The sequence below is a fragment of the Cygnus olor genome, chromosome 3 (assembly GCF_009769625.2).
Source record: "Cygnus olor isolate bCygOlo1 chromosome 3, bCygOlo1.pri.v2, whole genome shotgun sequence".
NCBI classification, from domain to species: domain Eukaryota; kingdom Metazoa; phylum Chordata; class Aves; order Anseriformes; family Anatidae; genus Cygnus; species Cygnus olor.
In genome coordinates, this window is record NC_049171.1 from 58,327,168 (window position 1) to 58,351,211 (window position 24,044).

A 24,044-nucleotide genomic window follows, 5' to 3' on the forward strand; every position below is an offset into this window, starting at 1 on the left:
GCTGATACTGAATTACTGAAAGTTTTAAATAAACAAACTGCAGAGAGCTCCAGATGGACCTCCTGACACTGGTGACCTCAGGACTGACTGGTGAAAAAGTGACAGATGAAATTCAGCATTGATAAGTTTTGCAATTAATATGAAAAAAAGTCTTCAACAGCATACACAGTGATTGACTTTTAACCGTCCACCAGCAGACAGGAAAGATCACTGATTTAATACAAATAGTAATGAAAATGTCAACTCAGTGATTAAAAATACACAAACACACATACACACACACAAAAAAAAAAAAAAACAGAAGTCATTAAGGTACAGAGAACAACAGAATTGCTATCCCACCATATAGACCATTGCACATTTGCACATTCACCTTCTGAAAACCTGCAACTGGAAAGTACCTTTCTGAGTTCCCCTAACTTGAAAGGACAGAGCAGAACAAGAAAAGGTTCAAACTAGAGCAGTGAAGATGACCAAACTTCTGGAATGGTTTCTGCACACAGGACGATGAAAAGAGCTGCAATTCTGACAGAGAAAGACCATCAAGAAGGCCTATGAAACCGTAAGAGACATGACAAAGGTGAGCATGTAGGACTGTTCACTGTGTGAGGAAGTCCCTTCCAAAGGGACAACACACAGTTAACTGAAAAACTCATTCCCATAGGATGTGGTGAATGCCATCACTTTGCAGGGGTTCAAAAGCAATTAAACACACTTTTTGCATATTGCTAATGGGCTTTATAAAAATTGTGAGAGCTAAAATTAGTTAAAAGTAAAAGCAGAGATAAATGAAAAATAGCCACTCTAATCAGTATTGCCCACACTCAGCATTTATGAAGGGAATCTTTAGGATATTATTTTGCAAGGTTAAGGACATCTCACCTGTACAATGACTTGTGAGACAGCACACAATAAACAGACATGGGACATCACCAGTCCTGTCTTCATCAGCACATCAAAATATGCTTTTTAGAATTCAGGCTACGCCATTGCTACAGGTGTCTTGGAGGAAAAATCTTTTTTTTTCCTAGCCTTACCAACAGCGTTTTGGACTTGCTTAGCAAGTCTTTCTCTATTAAGCTGATACCTCTTACAATGATCCAAGCAGATTTAAGCAACTTAGAAATTCTTAGGAAAAATGAAGAGCACATAACATCCACATTGTGATTTACAGAAAAATACTTCTAATTATACTCAGTTTTCACTATTCCCAGCAACAGCCTTCAAAGAGAAAAAAAAAAAGAAAAAAAAAAAACAATTTAAAAAGAAGGAAACAAACAAACAAAGCACACACACCATCTGCAGGAGAACATTTCCTCACTCCAGGCTGACTGGGGCATGGGTGTTCTCTGCTTTCAGCTCTTCCTAGAAGACATCTGATGAAGCATTTCTGCATGGATGACAGTAACATTTGGTCTACAGAATTGATTGTCAACTTGGAAGGAACTGGAATAATCAAGAATCCTCTTCTGAAGTACTCCATTTCATATTCACACAGTGGCCCATCATTGTTATCTTAACAATACTTTCAACAATAAGATTTTTTTTATGAGATACAGCTTATTTGAAGATCAAGCATTTTAAACAAAACACAACATCCCTGATGGATGTCACTTGGCTGCATCCCAAGATTTTACAGTCAGAGAAGCAAAATGCTGTACTGAGTAAGTATGAGACTGCACAGAAAAAAAGGAGCCAGACTGGAAGACTGAGATAGGCAACTCTCAGCTCTGTCTTTCATGGATGTGCAGCTCCCCACAATGAGAGCCTCAATGCTATTTCACCTACTCAGGCTGCAGTTCCTGCTGGGAAAAAAAAAGAAAAAAAATCCTCTGTTCATGCAGACTTAAGCAGATTCATGAATACGGATGGTTTCTGGCAGAGGATGAGCATCCAGAGTAAGAGTTTGGGAGCTCACCTGCCTTATAAATTATACAACAAAATGTGGAAGCATACAAGAATATTATTAAGGCAATTATATTAGGTTACATATACTAAGTTTCAGACTAATCCAAAATCATAAGGCAAGACTTAAATTAATTATCTCTTCTTGGATTAGGGGAAAAAAGTGAATAAGCAAGAACCTGTTTTCCAGGTGCTAATCTAATGCAGCCCAAGGCTTGGACCCTCAATCAGATTCTTGAGCTTTTCTGTACAACTGTGTTCCCTCATTTATTCTGGGTCACTTGGAGCAAGTCACACATTTGCACACTGACAACCAGCAAAGGCTAGTCCAGTAACTCACGTAAGCTTGTGAGATTCTTCTGCGCACTTCAGTCCTTGCAGTTTCACCATGTCCAGACAATTGGACACTGCAGTTGTACATCACTGAGGCATCACCTCAGATAAATGAGTTACGTACATTGTGACTATCTGCAGGTATGAGGAAAACATTAAATTACATACATCAGTTTAGGAAGTCAAAGGGCTGCCAGTACAGATGACAGGAAGCACGGCACAAAAGCAGACAGGAACACACGTGTGACCACTGGTAGAGAGCACATCTCTATATGGTATTTTAACCGAGCACTATATTGTATTTTAAACTCTCACCTTCCCCAACAGGTATTGATTCACTACTATTTATGTTGCCAAAGAGACGACTAGAGGTTATCAGAGGTGTGTAACTAGTGTTGCAGCTCCCAGCATTCTCAGCGCATACCCAGCAGAGGTGTGCACGCAACCGCCAGCCCTGGGCTGCCACGTGCTGCTCCCACACCATGGGGAACACCGAGCAGAGGCAGTGGAGCTACGGACAATCACAGACACACCAGGGGATGAACACGTGGCTGGCCATGCCCTATCCAACGGGGAGGTACGGGCATTCATCCGCCGTGGCCCCAGCTCTTCGCTCGCTATCCAAGCACTGCAGTGAATTAGGATGGATGGCAAACACACCTTAATGTAACCACATAGTAGCTTCTCCGCTCTGAAAACCCAGGGAATCCCATGGGAAAGAAACCCACAGCTGGCTTACCTGCAGGACCTGATCCGGTGGCTAAACACACAAGCACAGGAGCTGAGCCAACTGAAGCAGAAACCAGACATTTTTGAGAGCAATGTGTTACAGAGGTACAATGGTAAGACATAATAGTAAAATACACAGACTTTGGCTCTTAGCATGAATGAATGCTGTTTATTGGTCTTACGGAGACAGTAAAAGAATGTCGGATCCTTTCAATTATCCCAAAAGTGAGCAATCAGGGAGCAGTAACATCTGTAGGGATTTTGAACCAGCACCTCTGCACGATTCAGAACTTGAAAGGCAAGTTGTGTTCCTGCTACTGCTTGTGAAGGCTACCATTTCATAATGGCCTGTTTCAGATCAGATCTACGTCCAGGATGAAGGTAACTCCCAAGAGACCTACAAGAAGGGGGAGCAGATCCACCACCACCCACCTCCCAGGTAACTGCATTAACTGCGGGCACAGCTCAGCAGGAAGGGTGCGCATTTAGGTGCTGAGCCCGAAGGGGATGAGCCACGCTAATCAGAAGCTATGGAGAAGCTGCACCACAAAAGCCAGCCCACGAGAACAGCTGCAGCACAAGTAGCAATTACTCGCATCAAGTCAGCGAGGAAGCCTCCTAAGACAGAAGGCAAGGCAGGCGAGGGCTTTCACGAGCACGGCCAACGCTAACTGCCTCTGGGCTCCTTCCACGGTCAGAGCACACGCACGTCCTCTCTCCCGCCTCTGTTCCAGTGCTTAAATAAAGGTTGAATTTATGCTGTCATCCTTCCTTTGATAAAAGGACTTGTCCTGCCTCTGTCTTCCTTCCAGTTGCCTCGTTTTATGAAGCTTGTAGAAACTTAATTATTTTTGAGACATTCCTTCCCCCCACACACTCCCTTTGCCAAAAATGATTGAAGTCTGCCAGCAGATTCAAAAGTAATTAGGGGAAGACACACACAGGCAGCAAGATTACCCCAGACACCTTTCCTCTGGAAACCAGGCTAAAAACCACAGTATTGTATTTATTAAAACAGTCCCCTGAAGTCACATTCGTGATTGCTGAAGTCCCATTATTGGCGATACAGCAGATTTTTAAGACAGTTTTTGGAGGATTATATTCGGTTTCTACAAATCAGATTGATTTTGCCCCTTCTGGCTGCAGGCAAGCTATTTATGAACAGTTTTCCCAACTGCTAAATGGAGATGAGAAGTACTTACCTGTCTCAGATGCAGTCTGTGTGCAAACACAAATAATGGTTTGAAGATCTTATAAGCATTGCTCTACATAAAAAATAATTATTGTAAACATTGCTATAAAATTAGTGCAACATGCGTTTCATTCTTTTTGCACGGCTGCAACCTTTCAGAAATAGAAGTACAACAGAGATCTAATCCTTAGATATATTTAGGTGCATTAGAGGAAATCACTCAGCAAATCTCTCACCAAGTTAGCTTTCTGCTGCAATTTAACTCTTAATGCTTACTAAATGTGTATATTTTATTGAAGGCTTTCCAGAAACACCGGGCAGATGGCATCGGTGGGGACCACCGAGACCCCCGCTCCAGCAGGGCTGCCCCGAGCAGGGCACCCAGGTGGCCTCCAGAGGTCTCGGAGGAGGGGAGCCCAGAGGCCACGGAGGTGGCAGGCAGCTGGGGGCCGGTGGCTCTTAATTCTTGGGTGCTGAAGGATAGAGAGACGGAGGTTTCAGTGGGCTCCCAGCAGGCAGCTGGTCCCTTGCCTCGCAAGGCGCTACCTCAGGGTGCTGGGCAGCCTGCACGGCCTGCTGCGGCCTTCACCCCAGGGCTGCGAGGCTGCTGTTAACGTACCGAGCAGCGTCTCTCTTCACACACAAAACTACAAAACTACACCTGCAAAGGTGTAAACTGTGAAATTAAAAAGTAACTGCCGCTTGGTGTCGTTTGTGTTTTGCATGCTAACATAATAAATGAGAAGAGAATTCAGAAGAAAAAAAAAACATATTTAATTATAAAAGAGCTTTTTAAATTAAAAAAAGATAATGGCACCAAACCAGAAACAAAGTTATTTAAAAGATCATAGCCAGAGGGCGGTTGTAATTTTATGCTGAAACTGTACAGCTGTTCTATCCTCTGCACTTTGCTCCTGCTTAAAATAACATCTAGCACTGCAGTAGCAAGCAATCTTTTACAGAACTATAAAGAACACACATCATTTTTGTATTACATGACAAAACATCCTCTATTTATTACATTAGATTCATAAATATTTACCTAAGTATTTCACCATTTCTCTGTCCCTTACGTTTAAAGAACAGCGAGTGTATTTTGTTCTATTGACAAAAACGATTTGTCTCATGGGGTTTGCCCATAATGGCACAGTGCAACAGCACGTAGGGGTACCTGACAAGATGGAGCAGCGGGGGCAGTACAGCCACATTAGAACAATTTCCGATTTCATTCATCCTGCATTTGAGAATCCTTCCCTACGTGCTCTCCCTATCAAGACAGCTGTCAAAAAACAATAAATATTTACACCCCCCCAAATTGTTCGTACGCTGTGGATAACTAATCAGTAGGTGCCTAATTTTTTTATGACCTTTCAGAGTTTTCTTTCACTGCTTGTACAGAAAATGGAGAGTTCCAGTGGTTACTTTGGGAACAACACAGGGCCCATATCCAAAGCTCAGCAGAAAGGCCCTTGATTCCTTTAATCAGCTTTGATCAAGTCAAAAAAAAAAAAAAAAAATCTAATCCAGTCCTTGATTGTATGTAGAATATTCCCTAAGAGGTCAATATAATCGTGTGTGCATTGAAAGAAAATACTTAGTTCCTAAGCTATAATTTCACAGTAGTTATTTCAGGTAGTCAGCACACAGGTATGAGCACTTAAGCACTGGTGAACTAGTTTTCAAATAAATTGTAAAGCGGTACACAGGTTAGTGAGCCCAAAGCATTGCTGTGGGACCTGGGCTCTGAAGCTACAGTCCACAGCTCTTCATGCTGCAGTAAGCCATGTCAGTCTATAATTCATTACCAGCGAATTCCACAGCGAGCTTTCAGTCCTTCCCTTGCAAAGAGAAGGATTTGCAATAGTTCATCGTTGGACTATTAATTTTTAAGTGGTTTAGACAGTATCAGTCAAGGAAATCAGGACTTGATTTCTAGCCTCATCTACGATAGCCCAGATGGTAGATAACATCCAAAAAGCCTATGTAAACTCCACGGTAGACCTTTACACAGATTTTGAGTGAAAGGTTTGGTGGTTTGCTAGCTATGAAACTGAGGCTACAGTTTCTCTCCACAGCTATTTTATTTGTTTTATTAATCCTGAAAGTTTTTATTTTGCTAGTAATTGGCAGGTTTTGGCAGTTCACAAAATGCTCTGCATTCTATCAGATGTCCTAAAAACCTGGAACCAGTTTATGCAACATGTCTGCATATCACTGCTGAAAAACCTAGAGGTCTTTCTAGTAGATGACAATATTCCAGCAAGGACACTGCCAAGAGTGGTGAGCTTCAAAATTACTCACCTTGTCATACGGTCCTATTAAAAAAATAGTATCAAGAATACAATCAACCAGAATAAGAATAAAAAACATTTAAAATATCTAGCAAAAAAAGCTGCATAGAAAGCATTTTCACAGTTGTTGTTTCTTGTGTTTTTTTTTTCTAGTTTTTTTTTTTCACCTAGAAAGTGAAAAAAATAGGATTTCCAAAGACAAAGTACATTGCATTGCAGGTTTTTCCTGTGAATTTCACACTTACTTGGGAAACAGTTTTAAATATTTTTAATACTGTACCATTCAGAAGTGCTGATCAGGATTTGGTTCTCCAGTGTAATAACACTGCAAAAACCTACATGAACACACACTTCTACACAGATTGTAGATCTCTAATATAAAGAGGTTAAGCATCTGTTTGAAAAATAAATTCTTCTGAAACAAAGCCTACCAGATGGGAGTATCATCAAGGTAGATTAGTGCCATTAAAATATTTAACTGACTTATTCTCATAACAAACGAGTGGGAAAACTGTGTTATCTCTGATATTTTTCTGTAAGTAAAAGTGAAAATTTACTGGTAATCACTGTTGGGTTTCCACCACCTTTTTTCTTCCACAAGGTAGGTTTCTATTAATACATATAATACAGTTGAATGTTGAAAGGATAAACTATCCCTTTAAAACATTCAGCATTAAAAGTCCACAGGTTGTTCTTTTGCCATTTGTTGTGAGCTTAACTCTGCTTAGATTTTATAACCCACTCAGCATTTGGGTTGAGCTGGTACAGGTCCTTCATGTAGGTATCATCATCAAGGCAACGTTCCCCTAGGAAAAAAAAAAAAAAAGAGAGATGTGTGGTTACATTAGTATTAACAACAACACCAGGAAATTATTTTCAAAGTTGAGGCTTTGATCCATTTAGTTTTTTAAGCTGTCTCTGTGGTACTTAACAATGAATGACACAGCTAAAGCCTGGAAGTGATCTTATCCTTCCCATATCTAGGGGAAGAAGTGGAGCAGAGATGTAGGGAGGAGGGAGGGAAGGAGAGCAGGGGCTGTCATTGGGGAAGCTGTAGGAAATTCAACTTTGTGACACTGGGTCCAATTCTTCATGCAGACCAAGCGCATGGGAGCTCCCCTATGTGAAGGTTTTAAAAAAGGAAAGCAGGGTCCTGGTTCTCTTGTTGTTAATTCAAATTTGCATGGAAGCCCATTAAAATTTTAGGTTATTCTCCCTTTCTGAAATAGAAAGTTTGAGCAAGGTTTGTTCTTGCTAAGAAGGCGTTACTCCCCATCCTGCTCCTCTTGGTTAGCAATTCTGGATAGCACTTGCAATGGTTACTATCAAAGGAGGGAAAAGCAGTACAATGGTTTTGGTGCACTACAAGCAATTAATTTATGTCGAGTAGCTATGATGAAAATACCATATGCTGATCCATCAAGATCTGCTTACTCCTCCCATTCCCCCCCAGGCAAAGCATCATCTCATGCATTTGCAGATGTGCATCACAGCTCCTCTCCTACTCCACCGTGCAAGCGGTTGGGGTAAATGGCTTGCAGTCTCTTTAATGTGCCAGCCAGACGTTTTTGAAATATGTTCTCCTAAAGCAGGAGGCAAGCAGAGGTGCTACGCTGCAGCCAGGTCTGCCTGCCAGCTGTCTGGACTCCCTGCTCAGAGTAGGCAAGCCGGCAAGACTCCCTGCTTGAGTAGGCTCCCTCTGCTCCCTCTCCACCCCCCTCTCAATGCCAGGTGGCAGCCTGTCCTCCCTCTGGCATTTTTATCCCAGCCTGTGCGCCATGTACCACCCATGCTCCTGGACCAGACTCCCAGTGGGAGCATAGGGACAGTGAGTTATCATTTCTGTATCCAGTCCTGGTCACAAAGCAATAGCAGAAGTTCTGAGCAGTGCCTGGAAGCCCTACAGTGTACTGGGTACTAAAAAAAAAAAAAAAAAAAAGTCCAGAGACTTCATCAGCCCCATCTGTTAGGGGAAAGGAGGATGGTAGCATTGCTCATGTTGCAATTATGAGTGAAAGCACAGGAGTGTATTACGAGCCTGTCAAGTCTTCTCCCATTTCGGCTCCCTGTGCATAAGTCAGTCCCATTGGGCAGAAGGAAAGAAATGGAAGATCAGGACAGCTGGTTTTACCTGTACAGCATGTAAAAATCAGGGAGTTTCTCTTATTTCAGCTGAGAATATTAATAAAGACTAGTATTTGTAAGATGTGATCAAAGTTAAAATTGTCTGTTAACGAGTCATTCAAACCAAGGAAGCATCTAAACTTTCTAACCTACTCCATAAAAAAAAAAAAAAAAATCTACAACTGGCCACATATTTGCCCCAAGAGACGGATAGTTTCCGTCACATGTTTAAAGTGATACTAGCTTGTTCCAGTTTCACAGGAGTTCTGTTGCAAAAACTTTTTCTAAAATGGTAACACCTCTATATAATAAAAAAGACAGTCCCCCTCCTTTAAAACAGTTGTACATCTGGGATCACAAGCTGCTTTAACAGGCATGGCAAATGTGTGTACATACTGGATATGCAAGAGAACAGATAATATGTTCATCTGGCATCCACATATCTTAGTAACTTATTTTTTGACTTCAGACTTAGTAAAAACCCTAAAACATATCTTCTGTAGGGAAAGTAGGAAAGTGTTATTTTTAATTTACATTTAAATTTTTCAGTTTAGAAAAATTGATTTAAAGTAGTGGATAGATAAAAGGGAAGAATGCTAAAAACAGCAATTATATACAGGATTTTAAATTGCAGAGTACAAAAGTACTGGGTATTCATGGAATTTTAAAGCTTCAAATAGTTTAAAAGGCCATGCTTCAAAAGGAAAAAGCAAATGTAAGATGTTCAATACAATACAGAAGTCCAGTACAGAAGTGTTTTCTAGTTTTTTGGTTTGTTTTCTCAATATATGAAAAATACTGTGATTGGGAACTGATTCCTAGTTTAAAAGTACTTTTGCATTCATCAAAGAAAATTTTAGATCTGCATCCAAAATCATCCTTTGGACTTAACCTTGCTGATCTGCTATTTGCTTTAATCAATGGTTACACAGAGCAGGATAGACTAACCGTCTTTCATCACTAGGTCACTTTTCTGTTTCAGTGGTTATTTCCCTGTAGGAACCTGCAAGCAAAACTCTAATGCAAAGCATGAAGGGCTGTAAGTTCATTTATTATGCCTCAATACAAAGAGATGAAGAAGATGAACTTCAAGCACCTTTCTATTCAACCTTTTTATGCTTCTTCATTGTACATACGTACCAGGAACACCTGTAACAGCAGCCGTCTTCCTCTAGGAGAGATAATAATGTACTACTAATATGATGATCATATCACCTTTTCTGCTTCCTTCTCCCCAAGGTTAACTTTCTGTCTCAGTGTCAGGGAGAATTAGGGATGTGAATAAATGCAATCACTCAATGAAAGTGCATGGACAAAGCGCCAAGCAATCCTATTATAGCAAGAGAAGTTGTTCAGAAGCCATCCTTACCAATATTTCCTCCTATTTCATAAAGAAAGACCTCTTCTTTCTTGAGTGTTTGAACATTTCCACTGTCAGGAACAGAAAACACTGATTAACTGTATTGCAAAAGAGCATGTACACTAACCACTGAGACACGTCTGGGAGAAGTTATGCTAATTAAGATTAGCAGTGGACCAGTTGTAAACCCTTTGTGTTTATACTCATTTACTGATACAGTAAGTGAACAAGAATACCCTTGCATGCCAGTGCAAATGAATAGTCCTGCAAGTGAGCAATAAACTACAGAAAAGGTATAACAAGATAGGCATGAAGAAACTGTGGATTTTTGAAAAGCAGTCCATTGTTATTAGCAAGCAGCCTGATATTTACCCTCTAATTTTTCTTTCACTGCTGCTGCAAAAATAAGTACTCCCCTTACACAGTTCACATTTCTGAAAAAGCCAAGTGGTTGGGTAGGGGAAACCACATTCTTGCTGTTTATAATTTTGCTGCAGCTAAAAGCAGTAAAAAAACAGACAGTGGAAGAATAAAGTCCCCAAATTATCAAGAGATTTTATTTTTCTCACTGCTTAACTGTAATAATATATGCTATGGTGCAGCCAGAAAATAACTTTCTGTCAAAAGTTTAAGCCCCTGTAAACAGCATTTAGGAAAAAGTGGCTTCTTGATCTCAACCAGAGCATCATGTTATTCCTTTAGCATGAATAGTTATATATGATGCACGTGTGTTAATTTTTTTAAGTCTATTCTGATTTCTTATTATGCCCATATATATATATATATATATATATAAAGTAGATGTAAAAGCTTGATTAAAACTTCTCCCTTTCTAAATGGATTTGGATGACTTAAATGTAGCTTTCCTTTTAAATCAATGCACAAGCAACATTTTCACATATTTATATTCCAAAACCTATAATACAGTTATATATGAATGGATTTTTAATTAAATGCTTTCTTTCTCTTTTTCTCATTTCTTTCTTCGACTTATCTTCTTGGAGATCCTTCCTTCTTCCCAGAAAGTTACAAATGTATTCCTGACCCATCAGACTAAATAGCAGTTAATTTTCTACTAACAGCACTCATGCATTCCTGAAGGCTTCATGAGCTTTAGTGGTATTAGAAACACTAGGTTAATTCCTCGCGCATTTATTCTAACAGGATAAATTTGACCTTAAGATTCATGAACTCATTTGGATTCAAACTGTTTTAAAACTTTTTTCTTGATAGAAAATATGAAAATCCACTTTTCCTGACAAGTTAAGAAAATAAAAATGTGTTTGTACCTTTTCTGGCTGAGAAACCTGGCTACTATATCACTGGCTTTCAGTTCTTCTGTCAGCTGTATTGCCATGGAAACTTTCGAAAGATGAGGCGCTTGCACCCGTATCACTCCCTGAGGAACATCAGCCTGTAAAGCAATAATGGTGTTGGAACAAAGCTGCTAGCAGCTGGCTTTGATGAGTTTCTCAAAATACAGTATGGAATAAGTAACAGTACAGTGCTCTGTAAGTGCGCTCCACTACTGTCTACTGCACTTCGCTGCAGAAATATGAGAACTACACAGAAATTCAGTAAATTACACCAGAACTTCAAATCTCTTTTTAACAGCAGGAGGAATTTTAGAACAAAAGAACAGTAGTATTTAATTATTTTTCAAAGATGTTAAGAATAACAATAACAATTACCACTCTATTAAGAACACTCTAGGGTATGATAAGAAGCACATGAGATTGATATGGAAGACGCTTGCTGTAGGCATGAATGCCAGGCAACTCCTCCATACCACCGCTATGAAAACTTCCAGAAGAAACCTTTCCCTTTTCATTTAAATTGATCTTCATGGAGGAAAAGAAAAAAAAAAAATCGCAAAGTATTCATGGGTCATTCTACTTTAAATGATTCCTCTTTTCAGGAAGTATAATTTCCTTTTAAAACAGGTATTCACTACAGCAGCTTTCTATCTCTATTTTTTTTATTCTCCAGAATATATTCAGCTAGCCAACCTGCAGGTCTGACTACATAATGGATTTGTATTTTATTTCAACTCAAAAATAGCTGATGATGAATATCAATCATATTACTTACAGAGAAAGAGGGCTCCAAAGGATGTTTTTTTCTGTTCAACTTACAGTACATGCAATTGAAGTTACAGAAGGCATAATTTATTGTGAATAAGGTCCTAATTTCTGTTCCTGAAAATCTTAAGGTAATTTTTCTATCCGCATTACATTACCATTTACCAGAATGTATTCATTTTGATAGGAAAAGAAATGTAAGACTATCAGTAGCCAAGGTTGATTATGACAGTTCATCTCTTCTTTTTTTTTTTCCCCACTGTTTACTGCAATTTTAAGGCTGAACATTTATTCTTCCAAAATCAATGAACAAATCTGGGCACCTAGGAATCTAGAACAGTTTCTCTGAAACCATCTGAGCTAAACTAATAGAGAACAAGTATAAATGTGATCAGAATCAGAAGCACAGCTTCACAGCACAGCTTGAGAAAGGCTCATTAATATACATAGGTGATGTGCTATGGTAAGTAATTTTAAACAGACAATCCTTCTATATCTGGTCCTTTTACTATCAATTTTAAAAATAATAGACAGAATAACTATTTATGTCTAAATCATTAAGAATTACCAAACTGAGAATTTCATAATAAACATGCAATCAAAGATTCATAAGGCTGCAACTGATCTCAAAGAGCAATTCCCTATATCTATCTTTAAGGCCTCCACCTATGAAAATAATGGCTGTAGCTATTCACTAGAAAGCTAACTCCTGTTTAAACATCTTTTATCATTTTTCAAACTGTTGGGATCATACTTCCTGGCAAAAGGAAAGAAAACTTTCAAGGATGCAAAGGTTATTTAATAACTGGTCTTTCATCAAATTCAGCACAGTAAATTTTTTTCATTTTAGTACACAATTCTGTGTTAGTTTGTCTCAGTTCATTTTATGGAGACTTTTCAAACTTCAGCTGGATAAGTCTTTTTCTCTGTACAGCAGGCATATAGTAAGTATTTTAAAAAGCCTGCCTTGAGTGTATGAGAGAAGGAACAAGAAATATCTAGAGAGCTGTAGCATTACAGTCACAGATCAAACAGAATAATTACTTTGTTTATTCAAACAGAATCATTATCAGCTCAGCTAATGAATGCATTTTGCCACTTTTACTACCTGCTTTTACAGAAGAACGCATGCGCAGCTGCACTGTATGTTCCTGGTGCCCAGCTATAGAAAGAACAGACACTAAGCATCCTCTAGCCCATTCATCACGCAAGTTGGTGCGACAGAAAAAGTGACCACAACCACCTAGGAGCTGACTTGCAGAAGGAATGTTCTCTGCATGGCATAGTTTAAAACATTCAAGATAGCATTTTTGGGGAAAGCTTGATCTATGTTTCACAAAAGAGCTACAGGTGCTTGGCTGTAGGATCTGGGGTGGGTCTCTTGTGGTCCATTTTGCATGATACACTTAGATATTCATCAGGCTAGACAAAGACAGGAATGAAGTGACTGCACAGATGATGGAATAGAACATATACCTATGAAATGTGCAAATGATACCAAGCAGGAATGGGGCACAAATGTTACGTAGAACAAATCTGGAATTCCAAATGAACTTGCTAAAGTCTGAAAGAACAGTGGCCAACAAATTCAGCAAAAGTTTATACCATGAAAATTCAAACATTATACAAACAAAATGGCTATACGACTCATTGGTTATTCTAACTTGTATTAGAGAAGTCCAGTAGCATTGCACTGTGCCACTAACACGACTGCTATTTTGGAACAATAGTGACAGGAATATAGTGACAGACGGTATAAATCTGGCTATGCTAGTAGTTAAGTACCTAGTCCCGAGAGCATCTTTCCTTGCCTGGCCTAGGGCACTACGCACACCAACAGCAACATAAAGACTTGCTCCCTAACACAAATATGGACCGTAGAGCTGTATGTGTAGGTGCTCTGAAAAGCAATCAGCCTTCATGAGCCCCATTAACTGCTCTTAGCGCTGTACAGAGATTTTGCCCCAAATCTGCTCCCCTTGCACAGTAATTTTTGTTTAACCTCTGTCTTAAAAAGGGAAATGTGATTGAGTGAAAGGCCTCATCAGAGATAAGATGAAATTTTATCCTTTACACAGATTACCAAGTGAGCTGACTGTCATTGAGAATGCCAATACTGTGATATTTCTGAACATTATGGAAGTGACACAAGCTCTGGCTATCTATGTTTAACTACATGCGGTACCATAGCATGTGGTAGAAAACAGCAGCTTTCACTTAGTTTTTATTCAGCTGCAAGCAGGATGATTAAATTTTAAAAGTTACAAACAGCTTTCTCTGGAGCGGTGATCCACCACAAGTTTAAGTACTTCACTTGCCAACTAATAGTGGAGTTCAGTTCACAAACTGCACAGTTAAATCTCCTCAATTTCAAATTAAGTCAATTCAAATTGAAAATTGAAAAAAAAAAGAAGTGTGTTTTGTTTTGTTTTCTTAAAGAACTGAGTTAATTTTAGCTATATGGAAAAACGTATAAAAGTCATTACAATGAAGCCATATCATATTTGGGAATATGATTTTAAGAGTACTTGTTTGCAGGCACCCAAGTTACGGAATGCTTTGAATAAGAATGAAGGATTTCAGAAAAAATCTACCATTTAATTTTGCAGGGAATCCCCAGAGATTTCTAGGGCTTAAAGAAAATTCTTTAAAAGCAACTTTACATTTATGTTTGGGGATGAAGTTTGGGTAAGTATTACATGACATTCCAGTCTTAGCTCTCTAGTGGATTAAAAAGGCATATTTTACTACCAAAATCAACAGCACTGAATTATAAAAAATCCTCTGAGGATTGCAAAAGCACTTGCCTATTTCAGTGTATTTGCTGTTATTTCCATGTTGAACAGGGGATGGCAGCATTTCTTTAAGTGTCAGCTCATGTTAATTCAACTGAATTGTATTCAAAGAATCCTCTTTTATTAGACAGCATAAAACAAATGTCAATATTTAATTGGCTTTATTTTAAAATTGTAGATAATAGCAGATTCTGTGTATAGATTCCCTCAAATATATTCAAATAAATATGAAAGTATGGCTAGGTATCACCCAAGGAATTAATTCATTTTGGACATTTAACGATGTGTCAAATACTGCATACAAAAGGAACCTCATTTAGGTATAGACAGGATGTAGGTATGGTTCTAGCAGATGTCGGCTGCAAATAAGGATCCATCTTTTTGCAGATTCAAAAAAAAAAAAAGAAAAAAGAAACAGTATACTTATAGAATCAAACCAGGCAGATATGGCAGATATTATAATATATTCACCGTATTCTATTTTTTATCTTAATATGATGTTAACAAACTGTGCTTTTAGCAGAATATGACAACCTTTTTTTATTTTATTTTATTTTTTTAATAAGAGTTTGCCATGCACATGCTTGATAAGAGAAAGATTCTGACCAATGCATTTTTACAAGCTACCACAAGATGTCTCTAATTCACCGGAATCTTCAATATGACCTCAACCCATAAAACGGTACTTTCATAGCACCTTAATCCAGTAAGTATTCAGTATGTTATGGGGTCACATATATTTGATGCTATCTGTATATGTATTTAAAATATTGGAAAAATGTATTTCAAATGCATTATAATTTAGATGCTATTCTGTATAGTCTAATAAGCTTTATCAATTGTAATTATTAACTTCATTAAAATTGTAAATAAAAAGCAATTTCAAAATGCATGAGACATATTTTTGAAAAGTCAGCGGGAGGAGCTCAATTAAAATACTTCTAAAGTAAAGGAAAATAATGACACTATATTGCCAAGGAACTTTTTTTGGCCTTTTTAAGAGTTATGAAGAGTGCTACATGCCTTGACATCACTGATGGGTCTAGCAGTAGTCACTTACTGAACTAAAGGTTGTATTCACAGGGATAAGTTGGGAGTGGACACTTGGACAATAGCTAATTAAGAAGCAGTTTATCAGTTTTCACATTTGTTTTGTCTTTTGTTGTTGGTAATGGTTTTGTCTGGTTTTTCTTGTTGGTTTTATTTTGCGGGGATAGAGGGAGGGGAGAAGGGGAGAGCTGCTGTGCATGCTATAGCATGCTTCACATTACCAGGAATACTTAAATTCATTGAGACAGAGCTCAGTGGTGTGGGAGCTCCTATAGGCATGAGAATTAAATACTAGCTTAGTTTCCAAACACTGTTAAATATGAAATACTGCAACCTAGTAGAGAGTTTGTGTTTTGTTTTGTTTTTAAGTAAAAACACAGAGTTCCGTTAGACAGCAATGCATCTAAACCTTGGTACAATAACAAGTGTCACAACACTTTTTCTCTCTACAATTACCGACCTAACCTACTACTGTTTCAGATGCCCGAATTGAAACGATCTATGGGATATCATTTTTCAAAATAGAAATATTTTGAAAAATAGGGAGAAAAAATAAACAGCCCAACCTTCCAAATGTGTCATTCTGGTAACCCATAACTATAAAACCCATAAAGTAACCTGCTATTTATTGAAACTCTCTGATAAATAAATGCAGATATCCTCTCAGCTATGGCCACTTTTTCACTAGAGACGGTAATCTTATTAATATAGTATTTCAGATATATGTTTCCTTACATCGTTAGGGACCTTGTCCTGTTTCTCATGCTTTTCGCGGTCATAAGCCATCTTTTTCAGCAGTTTCTTCATAGCTTTGTCTTTTTTCTCCTTCTTTTGGCTTTCGGCATTTTGTTTTCTCACTTGGTTAACAAGAAACTTGGGAATCTAGATGAATATAGATAGTAAGTATGAATATATACATCACTTCCATAAATAACTTATCAAACATTGTAAATTTACAGATTGTTAAGTAGAACTGGAAAAAAATATCTATTTCCAGTAGAAATTAGATTTAAATAATATGAAGTTTTGAACAATTTAAAAAAACGCTACATTTGTGATATTATATTCGATTCAGTAAGCTCTCAGAGGAAGAGAGTTGGAATCATACAGTGTTTTTACTCTCCTCAGCAAAAAAAAATAAATTACTCAGCACATTTTACATTGTCTGTGCCATGGCGGTAGTAACTATTCCACATTTGCAGCAAAAGTCAAGATTGTTTAAAGTTCCTGATGGACAGCAAAGCTTGAAGTTCTCCAGTCTCTCTAAGTGAGAGCTTTGCTTGAGAACCATGACACAAGTTCATGTTTTTATCAAAGCATGTTTTATATAATACAAAGTCTGGCCCAAAAGAGAAATGGACTAAAACACCATGTGTGCTATGAATATCTCTAAGCAGAAAAGAATAAATTCCTTGTAACAATGCCTACCAATAGGCCAAATACAAGGATTCCCCGAGGACTTATTTTTGAGTTCACTTATGGTACATACTAAATACTAAAACTCTGACCGTCAGACCTTAACTCCAACACAATATGTAAATATGATTCTGTTTCACTCCTATCTTGCTACCTATAAGCAAGGCCCCAGCTGGATGGGGCTGATCTTTCTTTACATCATGGAAATAAGTTCACTTTACTTCTTTGTTCAGATGCCTTGTTTGTGAAATTTATGTAATTTTTCCCCCCTTAGGAATACACTTACTGTCCAGAGGAGTTTTTGGTGCTGAATCATAAAGCGCATGACATTTGCTGTTCCAGCTGCCATAACAAACTCGCTTTGTTCAATAGTCTTTGAGCCAAACCCATGAAATGTGAAAAGGTTTGGGGCCATCACCATTGCAACATTGTTTAGCGTCATTTTATTTTTGTCTCGATGATCAATTACCCTTTGAAGGAATTCAAGCAGTACCTGAAATTACAGCAGAACTTAAAGCTCAACTTTGCACAAGAAAAAGTTAGAGTGAAACATGATGCTACATATTCTTGGAAAAATCTATTTATACCTAATAAAACTACATTAAAGCAATTAGAATAAGAATTGTGGATATGTTCCTTCACAAGACTGCAATGCAAGTTTTCTTTAAGTAATGAAGTAAATAATTCTTGTTAATTTTGTGGATAACATTTTTCAAAAATATTCAAGCGACTTTGAAGTTCTGTAGAGTAAGACACTTCTTATGTAGGTGCGTAAGTATCATCACACAGATACTTTTGAAAACACTACTATTGACTTTTCTTAAATAGACAGTGAACACAATAATGCCAGCTGTCATGGAAACATGGAATAGCTAGTTCTGTAAGGTACACAACTCATGAGTAAACCACACTGCATTGTGAATGAGAGGTAGCCAGTTACAAACCATCAGTCTTCAATTAAGTAGGTTCCAGATATTTGTAACTCAAGCCAGGAACCCTCCTGAGTGCTTCCACACAGCAAATAACTCAAAAAGGAAGCTATGTTTAAACAATAAGAACTAATAGGGTTTTTTTGGCTATAGTAGAAGATACTCTGCATTCCATACAAATCCTGCAAATTCATTTTTCATTGTAGCAAAATAGTAAGCATATTCTGAAAAAGATGGCTGGCTTTGCTACAAAAGGACAAGCCCAAGTTGGATGTTTCCAAGAGTGATGTACTGCATGTATCAATAGGAAGTGTAAATTTCTTGCTTATTGGGTTGAAGCACACAGCACGGGCAAAAGTGAAGAATGAAACAAAAGAGCTAAACCCATTTCATAAAAGCAAATGTTCATCCATAGTATTATAATACTTTTTTTTTTTCATTGCAAATAATAACTGCTGCTGCTAAAATAAGGAAAAAACTTGTAAGAGAAAAAGTCATTCACTGTGAGATGATTATTGCAATCCAGAAAAATTTCAAATCATACTTTTAAAGTCATTTGGAAGGAATTAGGGTCCTAAGTCATTTATATTTTTTTTTTTTAGTTCTGAGAAATAAATTTAAAAAAAAAGAATCATTAATTCCAGCATTAACTTTGAACTAAAAAGAAGGGTGCTAAAAGACAACATTGTTTGTAAAAATGGGTTCACAGAAACAGACAAAAGTGCAGGAAAAAAGCATTAGCAATTCTAACCTTCAGAGTGTCTCTGTTTGCTTCAGGTAGAAGGATAACCAAAAGATTCAAAGCTTGCAGCTGTTGTTTCCTCGTTGGAAGATCTGCCAGTGAAGCACATGAACCTCAGTATTTTAAAATTGTCATTTGTCCTCTTCAAACAGCATGATTTTAAAGTGGAAACCTCTTGTAAAATGCTGAACACATACATATGGCTTGTTGTGATAGTATGACAAAGGACTGGCAGATCCTTCTTTTCTAATAGTCATTTCCAAATGGTCTCGTATGATTCAGTTGCTGTATGACTCAACAATCTTCTGGCAGTCCTTTTTAGACGCCTTGTGATTCTTTATTTTGCAACATTATGAAGTAAAACTAGTCAGCTAATGGTTCCTCCCTTTTTAATCCTGTGCCCCAGCATACAACAGGGTATATTCAAAACTGCTGTCACAGGTTGTCTGACTGCCTAAACAGTTGCACCGTCTCCCAGGTCACCCCTGCAGAAGGAATACCACAGGTTGCTGAGTAAGGCAGGTCTCCAGTAACATGAGCAGCAGTAGCTGCAGTGGCAAACCAGTGGGGATAAAGACAATAGCAGACAAGCTTAACACATATCTGCAGCAGTAAATGTCATACTAAACGTGGCAAGCTTTAAGTAAAGAAAAGTGCCATCGGTTCTGCCATCTACCCAACTGCTAGGTGGTGAGTCATTCAGCCAAGATGCTGGATGAGTGCATCCCTCAATTTCTCTGCCTCCTAGGAAAGTTCCTAGGTCCTGCCAGCGTGGAGCAGTGGAAAGCCCCAGCTCTCTCTGGTTTCTTATTGTGATAAACTTCCTCCTGTCATGCCTTAGGGAAAGTGCTCTGGCAAGTCTTCTCAGCAGATTCCTAACAATCAAGCCATACATAACGCAGGTGAAGAAGGGGGGTACCTGCACCTGACATAGTTTTATTACACTATTTCAAAGCTCAACAGGGCTGTTTTTGTGTATTCTAATGGGATTCCAACTGAACTGCTATTTCAAATACATTTCTTCCAAAGCTATTTGGGAGATACAGCCAAAAAAAAGTTCATCTATGAAACAAAAAACAGCTTGCTGACTACTTTCTACCATAGTAATAAAGTAGGGATATGAATAAATTAGTGGCAAATTATATAGTCATTTAAAACATACAAGCAGTGACAACAGTGTACCTATGTGCTTAGAAAGACATACAATAAAAGTGAGGATTAAATTTAGTTCCAAAACCCCATGCCACAATGCTCAAAAAGCAATAAGAACCAACCTTTCTTTGGAAATTAAGTTAAAATACAATTGCAAAACAATTAAAATTCATTACTTAAATCATGGTTTTCCATCTGTTTACCTAAATAACGTTTTACTTTTAGTTCTTTAAATTATTTAAATTAACAAAGTTGTTTAAATTATTTAAAGTCTAACCACACTAATTAAATACTCTCTTGAAAAATCCTGTTTACTGTCACAAAGATGGCCCTTTTTCCTCTAACACCTTAATCTTACTGTATGCACACAATGGGCAGACAATTTAAACAATAGTAGGCTATGAAGTGTTATGTCTGTTTTATATCATATCCTTTGGCTCCATGTATGTTGCACCCTGTTACCTAAGTATTTTCTGGATAAGTAAAACCACATAAGCCTTCAGACAGCTCAGGAGTGGCAAGCAGAAACCATCCTGGCTCCAATCAGTATCTGCTAAGTGGAACAACCTTGAGGAGCTGTTAGCTGCCAGCATCACTTGAAAACATTCTGGCCTGCTTTAATTTGCTGCTCATTGCTGCAAAATCAACACCACTATGTAACAGGCTTAAGCTCCAGCTCCTATGCACACCAACTGAATGGCCTGCGACCTTGAAAGGAGCTCTCAGACTGGAGAGTGAAACAGCCAACAGTTAAGACTGCCTGCCTGTCCATGGGAATTCCCTGAAAATACCCTTAGAAATGAGCCATCATTCAGCCTACAAAAAGACAGGAATAGATTTGTCTCAAACCAACACTCCTGTGTTGGCTGGGGAGTTGACGTCTGTGGATCCTCACTCCACAAAGCTGCTTTCTTTCTATTACAACCAGTATGTTTACTGTCTTGGTGACCAGTTGGCAAGGAGGACATTTTCACAGGAACTTACTGATCTCAAGGGATCAGGGATGACCAGCAGTTCTGACAATTCTGGTCTAACTTTTCCTGTTGTAAATGGATAAAATATCCTCCATGACTACGTTAAACAGAATAAACTACCATTTGTTGGATTTTCTGCAGAACTATTGTATCTTTGCTATTGTTTTCTTTTGAAACAAATATCGTTTATAAACTGATACCATCTTAAATAATTTTCTTATAACTCATCTATAATAGTTCTAAAGACTATTAGAAGCATATCAGAAAATGACTGTGCTTTTTTATTTTATGTGTAAACTACTGAAGTAGATGTCTCATGAAAAATGGTATTTGTACATTAGCAAAAATGTACCCATCTTTTTGATGAGAAGTCCTATTTGTTCTTTTTTGGTTTCACAGAATATTAATGAAAATGCTGCTATGGCAAAGAAGCACTTCTTGGCACTGGTATCACTTCCTTGCAACTGAGACAGAAAGGACACTACTCACTCTGTACATCTTGGAAAGCTTTGAGATATTCCACAGTGAGGAGTGGCTGAGGCAGTTCACGGATGAAGAGTTTTAAAAGACTTGCTGCATCATGTTGCTTTACATTTTCCCAATTGAAAGTCCCTTCATAAAATTTTGCTTCCAGTTCTTGGCAAAGACTCTGAAAGGTAGTAGACACAGAGAGCACCGATAACATTCGTCTGCTGTAAGTTATACATTATACACATGGCAATATTTTCCTTACTTTGGAAGGGGAAAAAAAAAAGGGAATATCTGAAATATCACTTAACTCCAGCTGCCACCGATCTTTTGCTACAAAAAGATAAATTGGAGATCAGAAGCACTGAATGCAAACAAGTAGTAATAGGCAGCAGACTGCCAAACTATACAGGAAGAAATCCCATGGGCCTGCCTCGGGCCCATATGGAATATAAGAACCAGATACCATATTCATTCATGTAAGAGTTACGGCTTCTCCTCCTCCCCAGAAACATTAAGATGTGGCTGTCATACTCAACTATCCTGAAACTACATACCAAAGGGTACTGATTTAATGTATGCATGACCATCTTCTTAGATAAATATGGCAATTATGCACACTGACACGCAGTTTCTTATCAAAACATATATTAAGGTGGGGCTGGTTTTCTTTTTAAAGTAAAGGGAAAAGATTAGGGTGACAGGATAGCTGGATGTCTTGCCATCTGTAGGGAACTCCATGCCTTTGGACCCATAGACCTTTGTCTAGTACTGGATGTCAAGTTCTCCATGGAAGGAGACTGCAAAATATGCTGTTAAGAAGCAGAATAAACAGCACTGATAGTCTCAATGACACCTTGTAAACCCTGCCCTCGTGACAGTGCTACAACTGAGCTTCTAGAAATGTTAAGCATGGGAACACAGCAATGACTGAGCTGTTCTTAGTCCCCACATAAGCATCAGTCCCGTTGCACGCACTTCATTTGTTTCCCAGTCTGGCAGAGCAGGAATCGGCCTCGGAATCCCTGTCCCAGTGAGGCCAGTGGCCCTGCAGGCACCTCTCAGCAAGCATCTCCCTTCTTAGTGCCTAAGTTCTTCCAGACAGAGAACAAGACACTTACTTGTTTTGCAAAGAATGTGAGACAAAGTGAGGGAAAATGCTATGGAAGAATGTGGCCTTAATTATTTATCTGGACAAGAAGGGCACATTGGATAGAGAGTGCTAGATACATTTTTAAGATACTGTTCTCACTGAATTTAACTTTGAATGGAAAATGGATCTATTTCCTAAGAAAATGTGGACACTGAGACTGACGTGAAAATTGGATGTTCTCAACTGTCTTCAGGGAAGATCTTCTGTCTCCAGGGATTACATAGGAGGTTCAAGAGTGCTAAGATACTAACTCTGATGTCTAAAGTCAAGTGGGTATCATTTCCTTCCCATCAACAAAAGCAAGCTTTAGAAATGAAGATGAAAATTTTCCCTCTGAGACTCTCCAGCATTTCCACCCACATTTAGACTAAATCACCATGGCTAATGTAGAATTAAACTACTAGATAAAATGAATTGTTTTATCGGAGAGGCAAGAGCAGAAATGTTAACTATGCATCCTAATGGACCAACTCTAAGGTTTTACAGTAAATGTATTCAACTATAGGGTATTGTAAATATGCAATATATTTTCTTAATTAGAAATCTAAAATCTATAGAGTAACATAGTGATTTTTTTTCTTCATATTATCTGCACCATTTTGTGAAGATACATAAGAAGGAATATTTTTTTGTACAGGAGAAAAATGTTTAGTAAAATTAGAGAGAACATTGGTCCTTCAGTATGCCAAATTCTTTGTTTTCCTATAAAGTTTTCCATTTAAATAAGTAAAAGAATGTAACACCTTTACTAACAAAACAATTACTTAATTCAAAGAAGCAAATTCTGCAAATAAATAAGCAAAAAAATAATGAAAGTCAAATAGTTAATGATCCTCTGCCTGGGAAATTGTATTAAACTGATAAAGATCAAAGAATAAATAAATAAACAAAATCATTCCAAAATCATTCCAGTATGCAGAACTGATGAAGAGTGGAAAATAAAGAATGAAGGAAACTTGTAAAAAAAACCCTCATAGTTACTGGTAAATAAACAAAGCCAGTTTCCATAATATTCCCTTCTTTTCAGTTGTTTCTAATGAACCAGCTGCTGGACAAAGTTTGACATGACGGAGGCTGGCAGATGTCTTCAGACAGCTGAATCCACTTAAATTATCCTTTCTATTTAGCATTTAAAACCAGTGCAGACCATCTTTTTAACACATTGACTCTTGGCGTGAATCATACTGTGTATTTAGTTTCCTGCATTAAGGCAAATACTGGGGAAGAGCCTGTGTGTAATTGGCACTCACTCTGCAAAGTGTCAGTGTGAACGGACGTGCCTAACAAGATTGCGCTTAGAGAGCTGAGCAGTTATATTGCTGTTCATAAAAATAAATCTGAGGGGTTCTT

At 38.0% G+C, this 24,044-nt stretch overlaps 1 protein-coding gene across 2 annotated transcripts in view; it reads right to left on the minus strand.

The window, feature by feature from the left end:
* Positions 1 to 6,704: 6,704 nt before the first annotated feature.
* Positions 6,705 to 24,044, minus strand: part of ARHGAP18 (Rho GTPase activating protein 18) — a 90,887-nt gene continuing 73,547 nt past the window's right edge. For both annotated transcript variants that reach the window (XM_040551256.1, XM_040551255.1), the window contains exons 9-15: positions 21,563 to 21,722; positions 18,957 to 19,039; positions 17,563 to 17,769; positions 16,596 to 16,742; positions 11,224 to 11,348; positions 9,944 to 10,005; positions 6,705 to 7,256 (exon numbers count right to left, since the gene is read on the minus strand). In XM_040551256.1, the coding sequence (XP_040407190.1) occupies positions 7,165 to 7,256; positions 9,944 to 10,005; positions 11,224 to 11,348; positions 16,596 to 16,742; positions 17,563 to 17,769; positions 18,957 to 19,039; positions 21,563 to 21,722 (876 nt within the window). In that variant the 3' untranslated portion in view covers positions 6,705 to 7,164. The remainder of the gene's footprint in view (positions 7,257 to 9,943; positions 10,006 to 11,223; positions 11,349 to 16,595; positions 16,743 to 17,562; positions 17,770 to 18,956; positions 19,040 to 21,562; positions 21,723 to 24,044) is intronic.